The sequence below is a fragment of the Tachyglossus aculeatus genome, chromosome 23 (assembly GCF_015852505.1).
Source record: "Tachyglossus aculeatus isolate mTacAcu1 chromosome 23, mTacAcu1.pri, whole genome shotgun sequence".
Taxonomy (NCBI): Eukaryota; Metazoa; Chordata; class Mammalia; order Monotremata; family Tachyglossidae; genus Tachyglossus; species Tachyglossus aculeatus.
In genome coordinates, this window is record NC_052088.1 from 40,170,786 (window position 1) to 40,191,133 (window position 20,348).

The 20,348-nt window shown below is 54.8% G+C and overlaps 1 protein-coding gene across 1 annotated transcript in view; it reads right to left on the reverse strand.

Annotated features, from left to right (window-relative positions):
* The window catches only part of ZSWIM6 (zinc finger SWIM-type containing 6), a 67,110-nt gene that overhangs the window by 23,410 nt on the left and 23,352 nt on the right, over positions 1-20,348 (reverse strand). The window contains exons 2-4 of the mRNA XM_038765712.1: positions 6,870-7,226; positions 4,050-4,198; positions 3,205-3,355 (exon numbers count right to left, since the gene is read on the reverse strand). Coding sequence (XP_038621640.1) covers positions 3,205-3,355; positions 4,050-4,198; positions 6,870-7,226 — 657 coding nt within the window. The remainder of the gene's footprint in view (positions 1-3,204; positions 3,356-4,049; positions 4,199-6,869; positions 7,227-20,348) is intronic.

Genomic DNA, 20,348 nt, shown 5'->3' on the forward strand with positions numbered 1-20,348 from the left:
GGGGAAAATTCAGTCTGTGAAACAGCACCCAGCCTTGGAAAGAGGGCTTCGCTTCCCTTGGCCGAACTGGAATCCAACTGTCTGGAATGGTGACCATCTAATTCCAGGCCAATGGCCAGGAAGCCCCTGGTTGAAGCCACCCAGTTGTCAAGACCCAATTCGGTGTTCTGTGCAGAAAGGGGACGGCGGCGGCTCCTCAGACAGAGGCTCATCCGCCAGTCCTCCGGCAGGTCGACCAGGCTCCGGGCACCGCGGGCCAGATGCAGGAAGTACTGAACCAGGGCCGTCCGGCCGGCTGATGTTTCCCTCGCAATGGGTGGACGGAGGGAGGGGGAGGGTGGGTGGCTAGGCTCGCCATGGTTCAGTCGCCATGGGGGTGGTCTGGTCCCCGCCAGGTAGCCGGCCCTGGATGGGGTGGGGGAGCTACAGGCAGGGTTGAAAAGTGGAACGATTCACTCCAAACCCATGGGCAGCAATTCCAGGTTAGTTTGCTTCTGCAGCTTCCCCAACAGCATCTTCTCCTTTAAATCAATCCATCACTTAATTTTTCCTAAGAACACCGTGGAAGAGTGGGAAAAGCGAACAGGGATTCTGGCTTCCGGGCGATTCCCGGGCTGAAAGGGCCGTGGTTGACGGCCAGGGCTGGACTGCCTGGAGGCAGTGACCCCCTAGTTACGTGTTCCTGAACTATACCTGGGGCTCAGGGGTCTGAAGATTCCTTTCCCACCCAGAGTCCCACAGCACTTATGTCCATACACTACATTAACATCTGTCTCCCCCTCTAGACTGTAAGCTCCTTGTGGGCAGGAAACTCGTCTACCAACTCTGTTGAGTTGGACTCTCTCAAGTGCTTAGTGCAGTGTTTGGAACACAGTAAGCACTCAATAAATACAACTGATGCCTTATCCTATCCCAAAATGACCTTGCAGCTCCCATCCGCTGATAAATCACAGCCCGCTCTCCTGCCCGGGCTCAGTGTCACCATGGGCCTCCCAGTTATCCCCCCAGCCCTCCTCTGCCCTGCAACACATCCGCCCTCGGCTGTGGGAGAGGAAGCTCTCTGTCTGTGGGCTTTGAGCAAGCCAAGGTCCATTCCCTGGGGCCGGAGGGTAGGGGAAGCCGCTGGAGGTTCCCTACGGGGCAGAGGGCACGGTCAGGGGCAGCCTGGTTCGGTCTCAGAACCAGGGCAGTCAGCGGCACATGGTTCTGGAAAAATCCACCAGCGGACACCAGCCCGTGGAGCAGAACATAATTATGATGGCATTTGTTAAGCATTTACTATGTGCAAAGCACTGTTCTAAGCGCTGATAATAATGATGGCATTTATTAAGCGCTTACTATGTGCAAAGCACTGTTCTAAGTGCTGGGGAGGTTACAAGGTGATGAGGTTGTCCCACGGGGGACTCACAGTTTTCATCCCCATTTTACAGATGAAGTAACTCGGGCCCAGAGAAGTGAAGTGACTTGCCCAAAGTCACACAGCTGACAATTGGCGGAGCCGGGATTTGAACCCATGACCTCTGACTCCAAAGCCCGGGCTCTTTCCACTGAGCCACGCTGCTTCCCTTTTCGGCCAAGCCAGCGTCTCTCAGAGTCTAGAGCCCTGTCTCTGCGGAAGGTTAAACCATCCTTTGTCCCCAGCGAGAACCTACCGGTTCTTCTTCTGCCCCAACACTGCTGGCCTCCCACCTACTCTGACTGGCTCCTGTCTCTTTGCCAGTCTCCCTGCCTCCGACCTCTCCGTAGCGCCGCCCACTTCCCCTTCCTCAAGTGACCCCCAGTCCACAGCTCTCCCCCATTCCCGAAGCCCCCATGCCGGCTGCCCGGCTCCCTTGGTGTCAGGAAGACACGGCTGAGCCCTGGCTTCCAGGCTCTCGGCCGGCCCTTCGCATCTTACCCTCCGGCTCTCGGAATCCGCCGAACTCCTTCTGGCCTTCTAACCTCTCCGGCCTCCAACCTATCGCCCACACTGTCTGCCCGGCCTGGCACTCCCTGCCCACCCAAATCTGCCAGGCCACAGCTCTCCCCAGCTCCAAAGTCCCATCTCTTCGGGGAAGCCTGCTCTGACTCATTCTCCAGGCCCCAGTTACATCAACTCCTGCCTACCCACAGGACGACTACGCTTCATTACTCCACTAGGCCAGCGCTTAGGTACTGGGGACACCATATTTGTAGAGGAAAAGGGAGTCCCTCCCAACCTGAACTTATTTCAGTACCGACCTCTCCTGCCGGACTGGCAGCTCCTCAAAGTTAGGGGTTGTGTTTAGAATAGATAGTTTTCTCCCAAGCCTGGGATAGGGGCTTTGTCAATATTAGCGATTGATCTAGTCAATCCTTTATTCGGCTACTTCTTCCTGATACAACTGCTGCATTTCCTGTTTGTCCTCCCCGCTGTTAGCTGGGGCCCTCTTTCCCAGTGCCACTGGTGTGGGGGCCGTAACCCGCCCCTTCGGTTCGTTTCCTTCCTGGCTGGTGGCCCCCACCGGCATCTACCCGGCTGCATCACTTCCCCACCCCACCAACCCCCAACTCTCCCCGTCTCTCCCCTGGCCAACTCTGCCACCCTCCCTCAACCCCTACAAACACGCAGCTTGGGTCTAGGGCAGCCCCCCACACCGACTGTGGAGCAGGCATGTGCGTGTTTGTTCTGGGGATCATTGAAGCGGCATGCCTTAGTGGAAAGAGCTCGGGCAGCAGAGGACCTGGGTTCTAATGCTGACCCTGCCATTTGTCTGCTGTGTGACCTGGGCACATCACTTCACTTCTCTATGCCTCAGTTCCCTCACTGGCAAAATGGCCATTCAAGACCTCTTCTTCCTCCTATTTAGACTGTGAACTCCATGTGAGACCTGATTATAACAATAATGATGGCATCTGTTAAGCGCTTACTATGTGCAAAGCACTATTCTAAGCGCTGGGGGGATACAAGGTAATCAGGTTGTCCCACATGGGGCTCACAGTCTTAATCCCCATTTTACAAAAGAGGTAACGGAGGCCCAGAGACGTTAAGTGACTTGCCCAAAGTCACCCAGCTGACAAGTGGCGGAGCCAGGATTAGAACCCATGACTTCTGACTCCCAAGCCCGGGCTCTTTCCACTGGGCCGTGATTATCTGTATCTACCCCAGCGCTTAGTTCAGTGCTTGGCACATGTAAGCACTTGATACCACAGTTATAATTTTTCTATTATTATTATTATAATTACCCAGCTCATCCCAGAGTTGCCGGTACTTGTCCGTCATGGCTGTCCCTTGCTGACGCCACAGGGCGAGGCGGGGGTCCGCCATGAACTGCTCCGTGATGAGTGTCAGCATGCGGGCACCATTCGAGTCCCTCATTTTCAGCATCTCCCGCACCTGTGGATGAGGCGGGTGGGTCGTGAGAGGTCTGCGTGGCGGGCAGGGAGGGTGGGGGCACTGACCGCCGGGAAGAAACCCCACCCTCTGTTATCCCCCGCCACCCTGTGGGGCAGAAGGAAGAGAATTAATAGATGATCTGCCTCACCCAGCCAGAGACGATCGTCCCCTGAACGCCACAGCCACCCACCCGCCCACAGCGGTGACGGCTCGGGGAAGGCTGGTGCCCAGGGCAAGAGAAGAGAAACAGGAGAACTCTCTCTCCATGGCAAACCCGCCCGGCCCCGAGGCGATGTTTCCACCCAGATGCCTTGGAACTGGAGCTGGCCGCTCCAGACATGAGGCTGGGGGCTGGGACTAGGGGCTTCACAAAGATACCTTCCTCCCGTGCTCCCTCCCTTTATGCATGCTCTGAGGGAAACTGAGCCTTCAGGTATTTCAGCGGTGGACTGGGGCAGTGTACTGAGGAGGGAGTCCTCAGGGGGTGAAAACACGGAAAACAGACTCAGTGCTTACGGCAGCACCTCACACCGTGGAGTGGCCCAGGCCCGGCCGCTTCCCCTGAGGATTTATATCTGCAGCCTCTGAGTACTGTTTGGTCTCTGGTCTCAATGGCGGCTGGCCTACGTGCCCACCCAGACAGGAGGAAGACGTCAGAGATGAGGACGCAGCGGGCTCCGCCGCCCGCCCTTACCTTGGCAAAGAGCAAATTCAGCTGCTTGCCGGACCCGTGATATCCGCCCTGGGACAGGAAGAGTTTGACCTGCTCCTGGACCTGCTCTTCGTCCAGGTGCCAGCAGTTTTCATCATCAATGCTGGCTCCGGCCGTGGGGTCTGGAGCACCTGAGGCGAGAAAAAAGCGGCCACCCTGAGTCCCGAGCCAGGCCCCCCTGCCTTAACCTCTCCCCTGTCCCCATGTGCCCTGAGGAGAGACGCCGGGTGGGCAGAGGCTCTGAGGACTCCGGATGCTGAGCACGAGGCAGTGATGCCGGGCCTGGGCCCACAGACTCCGAGAGCTGGCCCAGCGTCCTCCTGTCCCCTCTGAAAGACGCCCAGTCTGCCGACACCCCCACCCTGCCGCCCCCTGGCCCGGTCCCCAAATAGACGTCTTGGCCACCATGGGATGGACTTGGAGATTTCAGTAACAGAGCCATAAATGTGGATTTTTCATATGAGCCTGGGTAGGAAAGCACCCAGGAAAGAGAGTTTTCAAAATCGGGAGACAGGACCAAAAATAAGTCCTTCAGGGGACGTTCTGCTTAACCTGTGAGCATTCCCAATACCGCTGCTCTACGCCACCCACCTGGCCCTCGTCTTTCATCACAGGAAAGCCAGTAAAAGCCGGTAAAAACCGAGAACCGCTACCCCTTAGCAGGAGATGGAGCAGCTGCTGTACTCCGGGGCAGGGGGAGATGACGACGGACGGACATACAAACCCCTTTAAGACCCTCGGCTGGGTAAGATTACTAACACGGGTACCGACTGTGTCTGCTTTGGCCACTGCGGCTGCTTCTTCATTCCCCGGTCTGGTGGGGAGGAGGTGAGGGGAGCTTTGGGTAGGTGGACAGTGGACTCAGAAGCCGGGCCAGGAAGTTTTAACTCTGAGATCCCAGGTCCGGGCTCCCACCCCACCGCCCCACGGAGCTTCAGCTGGCAGGAGGCCCTGACCAACCCCAACTAGCCTCAGGATAACTCTTCTCATTCGTTATACGCCATCCTCATGGGGAAAGTGGAAATATTTCCAATAACACCTCTCTCTGAAAAGCAGGAGGGAGTTGCTCACGGTCCCACTGCTCCAAGATCGGGTCCAGCAGGAGGCTCACAGGAACCATGGGGTTCCTGCTCTCCCGCACACCCATCCTCAGAGCCAACTGCACCAACCGCCCCGTCCTCATCCCTGATTCTATCCTCCAGTGACCCAGCCTGGACTACCATCTCACATTTGACTCTTCTTCCCCCTTATCAAAGTGGCCAGAGGGTCATCAATATCTTTTCCAGAAATCCTGGTATTCTACAGCTTTCTTCCCTTATCCACAAGAGAAGGATGGCCTCTTACAGTGATATTAACGTCTAGCTCCCATTCTTGACTGTAAGCTTGTTGTGGGCAGAGAATGTGTCTGTTTATTGTTTTACTGTACTCTCCCAAGCGCTTAGTACAGTGCTCGGCACACAGTAAGCACTCAACAAATACTATTGAATTGAATGTATGAATGACGAATTGATTCTTTTTTTTTCCCTGGGGCTAATTGGTCTTGAGATTTGGGGATGGGAACATTGACTTTCCCACGGAGAAATATCTGTCTCAACAACAGCCAAAGAAACCCCTGGTTTGTTTCCTCCAGAAGCAGACACTGCAGTCTGGTTCTCTATCCCACTCATCCTCCTCCAAGCTGACACTGGTCCAAAAGAAGTGTTCCAATCGTCCAGAAGTGTCTTTAATTTGAATTTCTGACATGGCTGTGTTGGCTGCTGTCCTCCTTTAAGGCCCTGAGCCTCTCAGGGACAATGACAATGGATCAGAAACACAATGAGGCGGAGACTTGACAGGCAAGCATTCCACCCTCTAGGCTGCTCTCTACTCTTTCCGCCGCCATTTCCCAGACAGAGGGAGGAGAAACAAACAGAGGGGAGAGAGACAGAGAGAGGACAGACAGGGGGAGGAGAAAGACAGAGGAAGGAGAGAGACAGAGGAGGGGGAGGAGAGGCAGAGGAGGACACAGAGGACAGAGAAAACATACACATACACACGCACGCAGCTAATTCTTCCCACTAAGTGACTGGCAACAGCAGCTCACCCAGAATTCCTCTCTGAGAATGATGATAATAATAATAATAATTGTGTTATTTGTTAAGCACTTACTATGTGCCAAGCCCTGTACTAAACGCTGGAGTAGATACAAGCAAATCGGACTGGGCACAGTCCCTATCCCATGTGGGGCTCATAGTCTCCACCCCCCACTTTACAGATGAGGGAACTGAGGCACAGAGAAGTGAAGTGACTTGCCCAAGGTCACAGAGCAGACAAGTGGCAGAGCCAGATTAATCACCCAGGATTTCACTGCTGATTTTTGGAAATGCATCACTATTTGTCTATTTCTACCTATTTCTATCACTATTTCTAGACCGTGAGCCCACTGTTGGGTAGGGACCGTCTCTACATGTTGCCAACTTGTACTTCCCAAGCGCTTAGTACAGTGCTCTGCACACAGTAAGCGCTCAATAAATACGATTGATGATGATGACCCAGCCCAACTCCGATCCCGCGACCTCTGGGCCGCTCAACTCCGGCGTCACCAGCTTCTTTCATTCATTCGATCGTATTTATTGAGCGCTTACTGTGCGTAGAGCACTGGACTAAGCACTTGGGAAGTCCAAATTGGCAACATATAGAGACGGTCCCTACCCAACAGCGGGCTCACGGTCTAGAAGCTCCTTAACGGTCCCCCCCGCCACGGTGCCCGCGGACGGCGCCCAGGAGGCAGGGGAGAAGCAGGTGGAGGGAAGCCGCGCTCACCGTGGACTTGGTTGATCTCCGAGTTCTGAGAGAGGATCTCGTCGGCCAGCTTCTGGGCGGTGGGCAGAACCTCGGTGTGGTGCACGGTGATCAGATACTGGACGAACTTCTGCAGCTGGTCCCTGTTCATCTGAAACAGGGTCTCGGAAATGGGAAGGTGCAGCTTGACCTGGTCGGGCCGGCGGATGCGGTAGAGGGACAGGGCCACCACGTGGGCGCAGTAGAATATGTCCTTGTTCCCGCAGCTGCAGGTCACGGAGGTGATCTTGCAGCGGTCGAAGCTGATGGCGACGTTGCAGACGGTCTGGGGTTCCGCCGGCACGGCCGGCTCCGTCACGGTACCGCTCAGGTGGAAGCCTGGAGGGGGAGAGCGGAGAGGCGGGGTGAGCATCATCATCATCATCAATCGTATTTATTGAGCGCTTACTATGTGCAGAGCACCACCACGGAAGGGCAGAGGTGGGCTATCACATGCAGTCATTCATTCAATCGCATTTATTGAGCGCTTACTGTGTGCAGAGCGCTGGACTAAGCGCTTGGGAAGTCCAAGTTGGCAACATAGACGGGTCCCTACCCAACAGTGGGCTCACAGTCTAGAAGTCAGTCAGTCATCCGACATCAGTCAGACATCAGTCAGTCCACGGGATTTACTGCGCGCTTACTATGTGCGCTGCACTGTACTGAGCGCTTCGGAGAACACAACAGAGTTGGTGGACCCCTTCCCTACCCTTAAGCAGCATGGCTCAGTGGAAAGAGCCCGGGCTTTGGAGTCGGAGGTCATGGGTTCAGATCCCGGCTCCGCCACTTGTCAGCTGGGTGACTTTGGGCAAGTCACTTCACTTCTCTGGGCCTCAGTTCCCTCGTCTGGAAAATGGGGATTAAGACTGTGAGCCCCATGTGGGACAACCTGATCACCTTGTATCCCCCCCAGCGCTTAGAACAGTGCTTCGCACATAGTAAGCGCTTAATAAATGCCATTATTATTATTAAGGAGCTTAGAGTCTAGAGGGGGAGACAGACATTAATATGAAGAATGAATTAACTAATGAATTAATATCGCGATGCGGCATCTCCGCTGAGCAGCATCTGGGCTCAAACGACCCAGGAGGCAGCCACCCTGGGACCCGGGGACCGACAAACTGCTCCTAGGCGATGTGTCCCGCCCGGGATTCCCGACAGCAGCTGGAAGCAGATTTTGTTCACGCAAAGCGGCTCTCGGGGGATCAGCCGGGTAGCTCGAGTTTTCAGGGTGTGCCGGGGGACGGGAGCCAGGTGACGGGAGCCAGGTGCCCCTGCCCGGGCCAGTTTCTAAGCAGCCTCCGCTGTTTCAGCCCCGGGGATTGGGGCCGGAATTTATTCATTCATTCAATCGTGCTTATTGAGTGCTTACTGTGTGCAAAGCACTGTAATAAGCGCTTGGAAAGTACGATGCAGCAAATAAAGAGAGACAATACCTGGCCACAACGGGCTCACAGTCTAGAGGTGGGAAGATGGACATCAATACAAGCAGATAGGCATCACTATAAACAGAATTATAGATAAGTGCTGTAGAGCGGGGAGAGGCGAGGAGAGCAAAGGAAGGGAGGTCAGGGTGATGGGGAAGGGAGAGGAAGCTGAAGAAAAGTGGGGCTTAGTCTGGGAAGGCCTCCTGGAGGAAGTGCACCTTCAGCAGGGCTTTGAAGGGGGGAGAGTGATTATCTGGCAGAAATGAGGAGGGAGGGCGTTCCAGGCCAGAGACAGGGCACGGGCCAGGGGTCGGAGGAGAGATCGAGGCCCAGTGAGGAGGTTAGCGGCACCAGAGGAGCGGAGTGTGGAGGTTGGGATGGAGAAGGAGGGAAGGGAGGTGAGGTAAGAGGGGGCAAGGCGATGGAGAACTTTAAAGCCAATAGTGAGGAGTTACCTTGATTACCTAGCATCTACTCTAGTGCTTAGGATGGTGCTTGGCAGAGTAAGCGCTTAACAAATATTACTATTATGATGATTATTATTATTATGATGAATTAAAAAGCCTTCAGGCACCCTAGCTCAGTGCCCCAGCACTCGGGAAGTCGCCCAGCAGAGTCCAATCTCCCCTGGCATTTACCCGCGTGACACACCCCGGGGCCAGCCCAGTGGTGAACGCGCCACCTGGACGCTCTGCACAGAGGAGGCACCCAGGAGAGGGCAGGAGAGGAAGTAGACAAGATGCCTGCCCGCAAGGAGCTTACGACGATGTTTAATGCAAACCAGAGTCAGGAAATGAAACGTTGTGAACGCGTCACGATGCTTCCCCCAAGTGCTCTGGACTCAGAGTTACGGGCCATCAACCACACGAGAGGCAAGTGCCGGGACCGACACAGGAACATTTGGGGGGGAAATGTGGATGTGGTAATCCTGAGCTTGATGCTTGAAATCCGGCCTTTCTTCCCTGCACTCTCCAACCTGCAGGGTCAAAGGCTCCTCCACGTTGTGGCCCCAGGGGATGCAAGCCCAGGGGGTCCAGGGGGTCTGACGGGTCGGAGATGCTCTCAGCCTCCCTTTCCCACAACAGGTCTCCGACCACGGACCTCCAGGTCTCCTGCACCGAGAGGACACCAGCTGAGGGGAGGCTCCTCTCCCCGACTAAGGAGGGTGGCCCCCTGGGGCCCCCAACCTACCCATTCTTCTGGCTCGCTCCGGAAGGGAGGCGCCTGGAGAACCAAGGCAGGCGAGGGAGACCAGATGTCTGACGCGATCTTGTGTTGCACAAATTGGCGTGGGGAAGAAGGAAGCCCGAGTTGGAGGCAAGGGGAGTGAGGAGGCAGCTGAGGACGCTGTGAACTAACCATCTGTTGGGGGCAGGGCCCAGTCCCCGGCACCGGGGTTGGGAGGCTCGGCCAGTTGAAGCCCAGCCCCCGCCCTCCAACAGCTTACAGTCAGAAGGGAGAAACCCCCAGCCTCCTGTCTCTCCTCCCTCCAGTCCATACTTCACTCTGCTGCCTGGTTCATTTCTCTATAAAAACGTTCATGACATGTTTCTCCACTCCTCAAGAAACTCCAGGGGTTGCCCATCCACCTCCGCATCAAAAAAAAAAAATTTCTCACATTTCAAAGCAGTCAGTCACCTTGCCCTCTCCTACCTCACTTCACTACTTCCCTACTATAACCCTGCCAGCACATTTCACTCCTCTAATGCTAACCTTTTCACTATGATTTGATCTCCTCTATCTCCCAGCTGACCCCTGGCCCACCGCTTGCCTCTGGCCTGGAACACCCTCCTTCCTCAAATCCAACAATTACTCTCCCCCGTTCAAAGCCTTATCAAAGGCCTATCTCCTCCAAGGGGAATTCCCTAAGCCACCCTTTCCTCTTCTCCCACTCCCTTCTGTGTCGCCCTCACTTGCTCCTTTCATTCATCCCCTCTCCCAGCCCCACAGCGCTCGTGTGCATATCTGTAATTTATTTACTTATATTACTGTCTGTCTCCCCCTCTAGACTGTAAACTCATTGTGGGCAAGTAATGTGTCTGCTTATTGTTATATTTTACTCTCCCAAGCACTTGTACAGTGCTCTGCACCCAGTTCGTGCTCAATAAATACAACTGAATGAACAAATGGACGAATGAAAAAGCAGTGGGTCACCCAAAAACAAAAACAGGGAACAAAACCATTGGATGGGAAGCAGACAGATGTACTCATATGTTCGACACAGGGATGGGATTTTGAGGGGGTGGGGAGGGGGGTTTGTGAGACTGGGCTCCTGCCAAGTGTAACCAAGAAAATTCTACAAATGGGTCCTAGACCACCTAATTCCTCAAATCCAAAATCCCTTAAAGGATGTACTGATAATAATAACAATTCATTCATTCATTCAATCGTACTTATTGAGCGCTTACTGTGTGCAGAGCACTGGACTAAGCGATAGGGAAGTACAAGTCGGCAACATATAGAGACGGTGCCTACCCAACAATGGGCTCACAGTCTAGAAGGGGGAGACAGACAGACAACAAAACATGCAGACAGGTGTCAAAACTGTCAGAATAACTAGAATCACATGTTGCCGACTTGTACTTCCCAAGCTCTTAGTACAGTGCTCTGCACACAGTAAGCACTCAGTATATACGATTGAATGAATGAATGAATACACGCACATCATTAATAAAATAAACAGAGTAGTAAATATGTACAAGTGAAATAAATAGAGTAGTAAATACGTACAAATATATAAGTGCTGTGGGGAGGGGAAGGAGGTAGGGCGGGGGGGCGATGGGGAGGAGGACAGGAAAAAGGGGGCTCAATCTGGAAAGGCCTCCTGGAGGAGGTGAGCTCTCAGTAGGGCTTCGAAGGGAGGAAGAGAGCTCGATAATAACAATAATAATAATGACAATAATAATGATAATAACAACTACAGTTCTTATTAGTACTTACAATGTGCCAAGCACTGATCTAAAAGCCCTGTCCCCCATGGGACTTCCAGTCGAAGGGGGAGGGGAAAATAGGGATGGAGTCCCCGTAAATCAATCAATCAATCAGTCGTATTTATTGAGCGTTTACTGTGTGCAGAGCACTGTACTAAGCGCTTGGGAAGTCCAAGTTGGCAACATATAGAGACAGTCCCTACCCAACAGTGGGCTCACAGTCTAAAAGAGACTGTCTAAAAGAGACAAGTAAATGGAGTCAAAGCCAGCCGGGGGAATGGGCTGCCCCTCCGGCACCGATCTGAGCCTGGGAAAGTGGGCGGCACGGCCTGACCTCAGACGGTTCACGTACGGGAAGCCTCTGCGCTGAGCGGCCACTGCAGCACCAGGCAGGAGGGCCTGTCACGCTGGGCCCAGTGCTTCTCACAACCGACGCACACGGCACCCCCTTCCTGTCCCAGGGAAATCATGGGGCCACAGGCCCAACCGGTGTGGGGGCAGGGGGCAGGATGCTCTCCCTCGGACTAGCGTCGGAGGGAAAGGAAGCTGAAGCCCCTGGGTTCCTGCGGACTGCTCTCATTGGCACGACTGCCTCTAAATCCTTCTTCAGCTCTTTCTCCCTAGTCCTCATCACCTGGTCTGGAATTCGGCCCAAACCCCTCCAAAATGAGGCCTTTCACGTGGGGACCATGTTTCCCTCAGCGCCCTACCCAGGGCACGAGGCGGGTGGGTCTCAGCCAGTCACGGCCTCGCTGAGGAAACTGGCCTGCGGGGAGCGGGGGGTCCAGGCGCCTCGGGGACGCAGAGAGCTCGGGTCAATCAATCAATTGTATTTATTGAGCGATTACTGTGTGCAGAGCACTGTACTAAGCGCTTGGGAAGTACAAGTTGGCAACAAGTTGGTCAGCTTGCGGGGGGCAGAGGCTCAGAAGGGAAGTGGGAAGAGGTCGGGGGAGGCCGGCAGGAAGACACGGGGGACCCAGGGCAGCCCACAGGGCACCAGTCAGCTGCCACCAGATTCTGTGCAGAAGTACCACTGGCTCCGCCCCTGCGGTTTGTGACTTCCTTATCGGTGGAAGTGGGGACCCAGGTGCCCGAATGAGCCTTCCTGAGGGTTCCCGGGCACTGGCCCAGACCGTGCTCGCTGCACAGCACTCACACCCCTCGTGACCAGAGGCCCCCAGAAGGAGAAGTAGCCCACAGGCTGAGTCGGGGTGGTGAGGAAACGAAGCTGGGAGGCCCGCTCTCCGGTCCCCCTGCCTCCCCTGACCGCCCAACCATTTCCCCTTCCTGGGGATACTAAAGAATGCCTGGGCAGAATCAGGACCCACGAGGGAGGGAGGAGCCCCAGGGGCGGCCAGACAGTCCCCGCCACCTCCGCCCCAACCCCCCGATGGCTGTCTCCCACTCCCGGCAGCTCAGAGCAGTGCCTTGCCCACTCAACCTCTTCCTGGCGAGGGGCTCTTCCCTCCGGTTGGAAAGCTTGGGGCTGGCCTCTGCCGACCACAAAGAAGCTGCTTAGAGAAGCAGCGTGGCTCAGTGGAAAGAGCACCCTCAGGGGTCAAGGGTTCGAATCCCGGCTCTGCCAATTGTCAGCTGTGTGACTTTGGGCAAGCCACTTCACTTCTCTGGGCATCAGTTCCCTCATCCGTAAAATCATTATTATTATTATTTGGAGTCAGAGGTCATGGGTTCAAATCCCGGCTCCAATTGTCAGCTGTGTGACTTTGGGCAAGTCACTTAATTTCTCTGTGCCTCAGTTCCCTCATCTGTAAAATGGGGATTAGGACTGTGAGCCCCCCGTGGGACAACCTGATCACCTTGTAACCTCCGAAGCGCTTAGAACAGCGCTTTGCACGTAGTAAGTGCTTAATAAATGCCATCATCATCATCAACCATCCAAGGCGGTCGGGGATTTCAAGTCTTGGCAAATCCTGATCCCCGTGCCCCTCTTGGCACCTCCCCACCCCCAGATTGGCCCTGGCAGCACATGCCTTGGTCCCGGGCCGCTCACCTTCCTACCCACTCCCTGATTCCCTCCCAACACCTCAAGTGGCACAAACAGGTCGGCCACCCCGGGCGTCAGGCTCTCTGAGTTCTCCGGATGTTTCATCCTCACATCACTGTTCTTCTCCCTCTCCAGTGGGTGCTCTCCCTCCAGCTCCCTCGACTTGGAAATCGTCACATCTACCTTGACCCCATTAGATCGGAAGCTCCTCAAGCACAGGGAATGCCCACCGTGTGCTTTTTTTGTGCTTTCTCAGGCGCTTAGTATTCATTTATTCAGTCATATTTCTTGAGTGCTTACTCTGTGCAGAACACTGTACAAATGCTTGGGAAAGTACACTACGACAATAAGCAGACACATTCCCTGCCCACAAGGAGCTTACAGTCTAGTACTGGTGGGAACTCAGCACATTCCACCGTCGCCACCACCGCCACTACTACTTCAACTATTACCCCGGATGGACCCATCCGCACCCAGAAAGCTGCACGCACCACCAAAACTGCACATTGGCCCCCAGGAGCTCGCCACCGTTGCCACAAAATTCCGTCACTGAGGCAGCATGCTGACTGACAATGCAATAATAGACAACGCAACGGGAGACGGCCAGAGAGAGGATGGCAGCAGCAGGGTATCGGGCTCTGGACTGAACTCGAGGCAGACAGAGCCGTGGCGCTGCCCTGCCTTCCCTACGGCTGGGTGGTCAAGGCCCCCTCGGGTGCCACGTCCATCACCTTGAGCAGTCTCGCCGGCGGCACCGGCGGACCAGGCTCCGTAGCAGAGGGCCACACGGGATCACGGACACTGATGTTCCAGAATGCCATTATTCTACGGCATCGAAACTCTGCTCATCTTGACACGGCTACACCAGATGGGGTATGTTTCCCCCTCGTCCCCCTCTCCAACCCCCGCATCTTACCTCCTTCCCTTCCCCACAGCACCTGTACATATGTATATATGTTTGTACATATTTATTACTCTATTTATTTATTTTACTTGTACATATCTATTCTATTTATTCTATTTTGTTAGTATGTTTGGTTTTGTTCTCTGTCTCCCCCTCTTAGAATGTGAGCCCACTGTTGGGTAGGGACTGTCTCTATATGTTGCCAATTTGTACTTCCCAAGCGCTTAGTACAGTGCTCTGCACATAGGAAGCGCTCAATAAATATGATTGATGATGATGATGTGAGGAGAATGAGCCACCACAGAAGAGCCACAAATTTGCCCTGTGGAGCTCTGACTTGGAGAAACAGAGAGCATGGGGGGGCAGGGGAGACGGAGCCAGAGACAATGCTACTTCCCAGCTGAAAAAGGGGAGTCAACTGCCTGGCGTCCTGGCAGTTGGCGTCCTGGCGTCTGGCGTCGAGAAAGGAGCAGCTCTCTTGGAGCAAAAGCTTCATCGGGAACGCGAGACAAGGAGGGTAAAAGAGATAACTGCATCAGGTGCTGCCAAAGCTAACCGTTTAAACCCAACAAGGGACAACGTGGCCAGGCCCTTGGGGCCCGCGCTGGCCATCGCAACCACACCCGTGCCCCCTGAGGAATTTCCCCATCAGAGCCGTCTTCTTCAAATTCAAAGGATGAATATATTTATCATAATCATGCATCCGATTACTCCAGTCCCATCAACAGAACCGACAACATCTGCGTAGCATAGAGAGGTGGCTCATGACCATTCCGTATTTCTCTCCGACTTCCAGATTCCACCGCAGACTAGCGCCGACCGGATTTAATGAAAATTAGTCATTCGAGCCCATCAACTCCAGCTGGGAGACACCCCGCTTCAGGCCTGTTTACGGGGAGAAGAGCCGAGTGTCCGCTTGGGGGGCTCCGCTGCCCAAATCACCCCTGTGCTGCCTCGGGACAGAAATACAAGCAAAATTCCTTCTCCCAAAGGGAGCCTGGGGGTAACCGGCTTTGTTTTTACCTCTTCATCTCTCCCTCCCTTCCTCTGCAATGAGGAGGCTCAATCAGTCAATCAATCAATCATTTTTCTATCGCACTGACTGTATACAGAGCACTGTACTAAGTGCTTGGGAGACGTGACCTGGACCCAGTCCCGTGGCCGGGAAGTTATGCACCAGTCCCATACGCGTCGCATCCCCGGCCAGCACATTTCCATCTGGCTCACAGGGAGCGAGTCCGCTTCGCAGCCCAGCTGGGCGCCCCAGTGGGTGGAGGCCCGGGCTCCCGGCAACCGGGCTCTCCCTCCTGCCCACCAGTCTGCCTTCCCCTCTGGGCCACTGTTGCGCAGATGAGCCGTTCCCTGAAAGCATGGGAGCGGTGGGCGGAGCGGCATCCATGGCCAGAGGCAGCCGCCCCCACGCTCATTTTTTTTAAGCACTTGCTATGTGCCAAGCGAGGAACTAAGTGCTGGGGTGGATCCAAGATCATCGGGTGGGACACAGTTCCTGTTCCACATAGGCCTGGTTCAGTCTTAACTCCCATTCGGCAGATGAGGTAACCAAGGCCCCGAGAAATGAGGTGACTCGCTCAAGGTCAGACAGCAGGCAAGTGGCAGAGCTGGGATTAGAACCCAGGTTCCCTGTTCTTTCCACTAGACCACTCTGCTTCCCTACCACTTCACAACAAAAGCTTCAGCGCCTCACCGAGAAGTTACGGTTGACGTCACCTGCCGCCGCGGCGGGTACGGAATCCCCCACGGCTCCCCGCCTGTTTGCTCAGACCCTGCCCACCATCCCTTGGGTGAAACGGTGCTCTGCACATAGTAAGCGCTCAATCAATCAAATCAATCAATCGTATTTATTGAGCACTTACTATGTGCAGAGCACTGTACTAAGCGCTTGGGAAGTACAAATTGGCAACACATAGAGACAGTCCCTACCCAACAGTGGGCTCACAGTCTAAAAGGGGGAGACAGAGAACAGAACCAAACATACCAACAAAATAAAATAAATAGGATAGAAATGTACAAGTAAGATAAATAAATAAATAGAGTAATAAATATGTACAACCATATATACATATATACAGGTGCTGTGGGGAAGGGAAGGAGGTAAGATGGGGGGGATGGAGAGGGGGACGAGGGGGAGAGGAAGGAAGGGGCTCAGTCTGGGAAGGCCTCCTGGAGGAGGTGAGCTCTCAGCTCTCAGGTGAGCTCAATAAATACGATTGATTGAAACGGCTCCCAGCTTTTCCCTCAGTGGGCCGGTGCCGCTCCCTGAGGGGCCTTCCCCGGCCCCCGGATTTAGGGCGGCTTCTTGGGCCCGGCGTACATCCTGGCCAGGGAACCGTTGTCCCGCCCCACAGGTGGCCTTGGGGACGCTTCAGCTCTTTGGCGGGGGCCGAACCAAGTCCAGAGAATTTCCTCCCTGCAGCCGCCCACTCCTGCTACGGGAGAGCCCAGGGTCAGCCTACCGCCCCTCTCCACCCACAAGGCCTCCTTTGACTCCACAATGCTCCTCCGGGCTGCAGCCTGGCTAATGACCCCTCATTTGGGCGACTCACCTTAAATGCTCGTGAGCAGTTCACTTTGGGCCTGCGGTCAAACAGAACCCCCCATCAGGCTCCTCTCTTACTCGCTCCCGCTCCCGAACAACCCCGGGGTGCTGAGCTGGGAGGACTGAGCAGAGGATGAAAGAGTGGCCAGGGATGGGCTCCCGCATTTCGGTAGGCAGGAAGGGAAGTCCGGACAGAACCACACGGCCGTGGGCCAACTGGTCAGAGGTGATGGCCCAACACCGGCTGAGGGATGGCTGGGGGGGGGTTGCAGGCTCCACACGGACGCCGCAGATCCTTGGGGGGATGCATAGTGGGGCAAATGCAACCACCATCATCACCCGCACCCATCTATCCCCAGCCACTGCCCTGCTAAGTAGCTCTGGTCCAGTCTCGCTCCACAAAGGTGGGCGGACAAACGGTTAGCACCTTCTTCACAAAGTCTGCCAAGAATTTTGGGACACTCAAGTCCACCCTTCACTTTGCCTCCTCTGACCCGAGGGCCCGGCTGACCCGATCCCAGAGAAGCCTGGAGTCCTGTCACCGCCTCTTCCCTCTTAAAATTCAAATCTGGACAGCAAGGCTGAGTTTCATGTTGTCCAGAAGAGGGGTGGGACACCGGTTGGACAGCCCCTGCAACGGGCAGACTGAATACAACACGCCTTTGTCTGAAGCACCGGAGCTGGCCCCAGAGGTCACTCAAGCCTCACAGCTCCCAATTAGCGTCGGAGGACATGAAGTTGAATGCGCCATTTGCTCCCGCTCCTTCACAATAGAGAAAGGGGACAGTGCAAGCGGGAGGGTCTTCGTCAGGCCCCCAGCAGGGGAAAAAAACCCAGCCATCGATTTTATGTCCACGGCAACACATGCCCACTACGTCTTAATTAAGCCTCATTCTTTAGCACAAGAATTACGAGGGTAGTGAAATGGTGTCAGACTCTTCGGCAGTGGGGAAAGAAAATTACTCTTTAATTACCACGAGATGACTTTCTGGCACACCGTCGAGAACATTCAATACAATGTTCCTCCCCGCCAGCCCCAGGATGTTCTGTCAAGGCCCCTCTCCTTTGAATCTGGTTCCCTCTCAACCTAATATTCTGCCCGATGGGAGGCCACGCCATATGAAAGTCAGACTCTACTAGGAAAGTCAGAGGCCCGGCCCAAATCACCTGGGCAGGGGGCTTCCCATCATCATCATCATCAATCGTATTTACTGAGCGCTTACTACGTGCAGAGCACTGTACTAAGCGCTTGGGAAGTACAAATTGGCAACATATAGAGACAGTCCCTACCCAACGGTGGGCTCACAGTCTATGAGCCCTTGGGGACGGAACGGGGAGCACCGGGAGAAGGGTGCCCGAGTCCTGATCCGGGTGTCTCCCACCCGTCTCTGGGATTCCAGGCCAGCCCCCGAGGACCGACAACCAGAAGGACCAAGCAGTCCCAGAGCCCTGGGCTCCATGGGGAGCGAGGTTGAACGGGCTAAAATGGGCTTGCGCCGCCAAGGGTTCCAAGTTGAGAAACCAAACCGGCCGGCCCCAAGAGGTCACGGGGACCCCGAGTCGCTCGTTAAAAGTGGGGAAGCCTGGCCTCTTTAGCCGAGTGCTTGCTGCTCATCGCCGGCTCGGGGGCTCGGGACCCCACCACACGCAAAGCTGAGAGCCCTCGGTCTCAAGGATACAAAAATGAGTCTTCCATAATGACCCCCCTCCCCACCTGACCTCGAGCCACAGAGGGCCGAAAATAAGAGCCCGACTCTGGCGTGGAGGCCAGGGCTTCCGGCTTGGCTTCCCGCTCCTCTGCTCTGTGCCCTGGTGCTCCTCCTGTGCCTCCAGCGCCCGCTCCCTCCCACCTCATTAAAGCCGGGCTAACTACTCCCTCTGGAAGGAAGGGGCGGAGCGGCGGGAGCTCCCATTTCTGATGGCAGGCTGGTGGCTTCCGGGACAAACATAGATACAAAATACACAAACGCTATAAAACACAGGGGGTAGGAGCAGGGAGACCTAATAAGGAGATTCATCACGTCGCACACAACGACCCAACCTATGATTTCCACAAAGGCAGTGAAGTGATTGGGGTCAGAGGGAGGATCGGTCCCCCCCAGGTAGCCGGCAAGGACCATCCAACACCTGACTCTCCCCTCTCTGTCCCTAAGCGCTTAGTACAGTGCTCTGCACACAGTGAGCGTTCAGTAAATACGACAATGAATGAATGATTCTCCCTGCCGTGATCCATCATGGATCATGCCACACTCCTGACTCCCCCCACCCAGTCACCCAGCCTGGACCACCCAAAACCCCTGACTCTCCCCACGGTGACCCGCTGCCGGGGGAAGAATCGTGACACCTGTGGAACTCTCCCAACCCTCGGGAAAGCTACCTTAGAACAGTGCTTTGCACGTAGTAAGCGCTTAATAAATGCCATCATTATTATTATTATTACCACCTCAAGCACCAAAGAGAGGTTCGTCCCCGGTCAGTCAATCAGGCGGTCATAGTCACTGAGCGCCTACTGTGAGCAGATCACTGTTCTAAGCGCTTGGGAGAGGACGATGTAGCAATAAACAGACACATTCCCTGCTCACAATGAGCTTACAGTCTAGAGGCAGGCAAGCTAGCTTCCCCGGGGCCCAGGGAGAGGTTTTCCTGGCTGCCCTATCCTGCCCTATGGACAGAGGAATAGCTAGGTAATGATGAAAATTCAGCCTCATGTATTTTTTACATTATATTGAAATTCCCCATCAAAAAGGCCAAAAAGGAATTAAAAACACGTAACAGAAGGGATCTGTTCAGAAGCCTCTCTTTTAGGACATTTTGGAGACAGAAATGAAATGCTTCCCTTGTTTCCATTCATCCCCAATTCCCTTCCAGGAAATATTTCCAGACTTCGCAAGTCGGGCATGAGATGTTTCCAATGGGTCCTTGGGGACCGAGGGGGCCAAGCAGGCCGCTAATAATAATAATAATTGTGGTATTTGTTGAGCGCTTACTATGTGCCAGGCACTGAACTAAGCACTGTGGTAGATCCAAGATAACTGGGTTGGACACAGTTCTGAGAACCAGCCGCCACCCCCACCCTCCCATGCCTCTCCAGACGCCGCACACACTGAGGAACCGGGTTGGCTGAGCTTCTCGCCGCTGCCATCCCTCCAGGGCTCACGGGGTCCCGAACACGGCTGCAGCGCTGGGGAACACTGCTCAAATGATCAATCAATCGATCGTATTTATCAAGCGTCACTGTTTGCAGAGCACTGTATTAAGCACTTTGGAGAGTACAACACAACAGAGTTGGTAAGCCCACAACGAGCTTACAGTCTAGAGACGAGCTACTTCCCAGGTGTCGCCCGCCTCAGTGCTTCTGGCCAAACACGACCCTTCGGGAAGACCACGGCCAACAAGCGGATCCACGACCACGATCAGCAGTCACTCGGGAAGACCAAGGCCAGGCTCCGGGGCCACTCCGGAAGATCCACAGCCATTGTCACTTTGCTGCGGGCTCTGTCTCTTGAGCTACAGTTGGCCACTTGGCAAGGGTAGACCCCCAAGGATTAACTTTGGGGGCAATCAGAGACCTTCCACAAACTGCTCTGAGGACTACAGCCCAGCTCCGCAATCCAGGAATCCCACAGGAAGCCAGC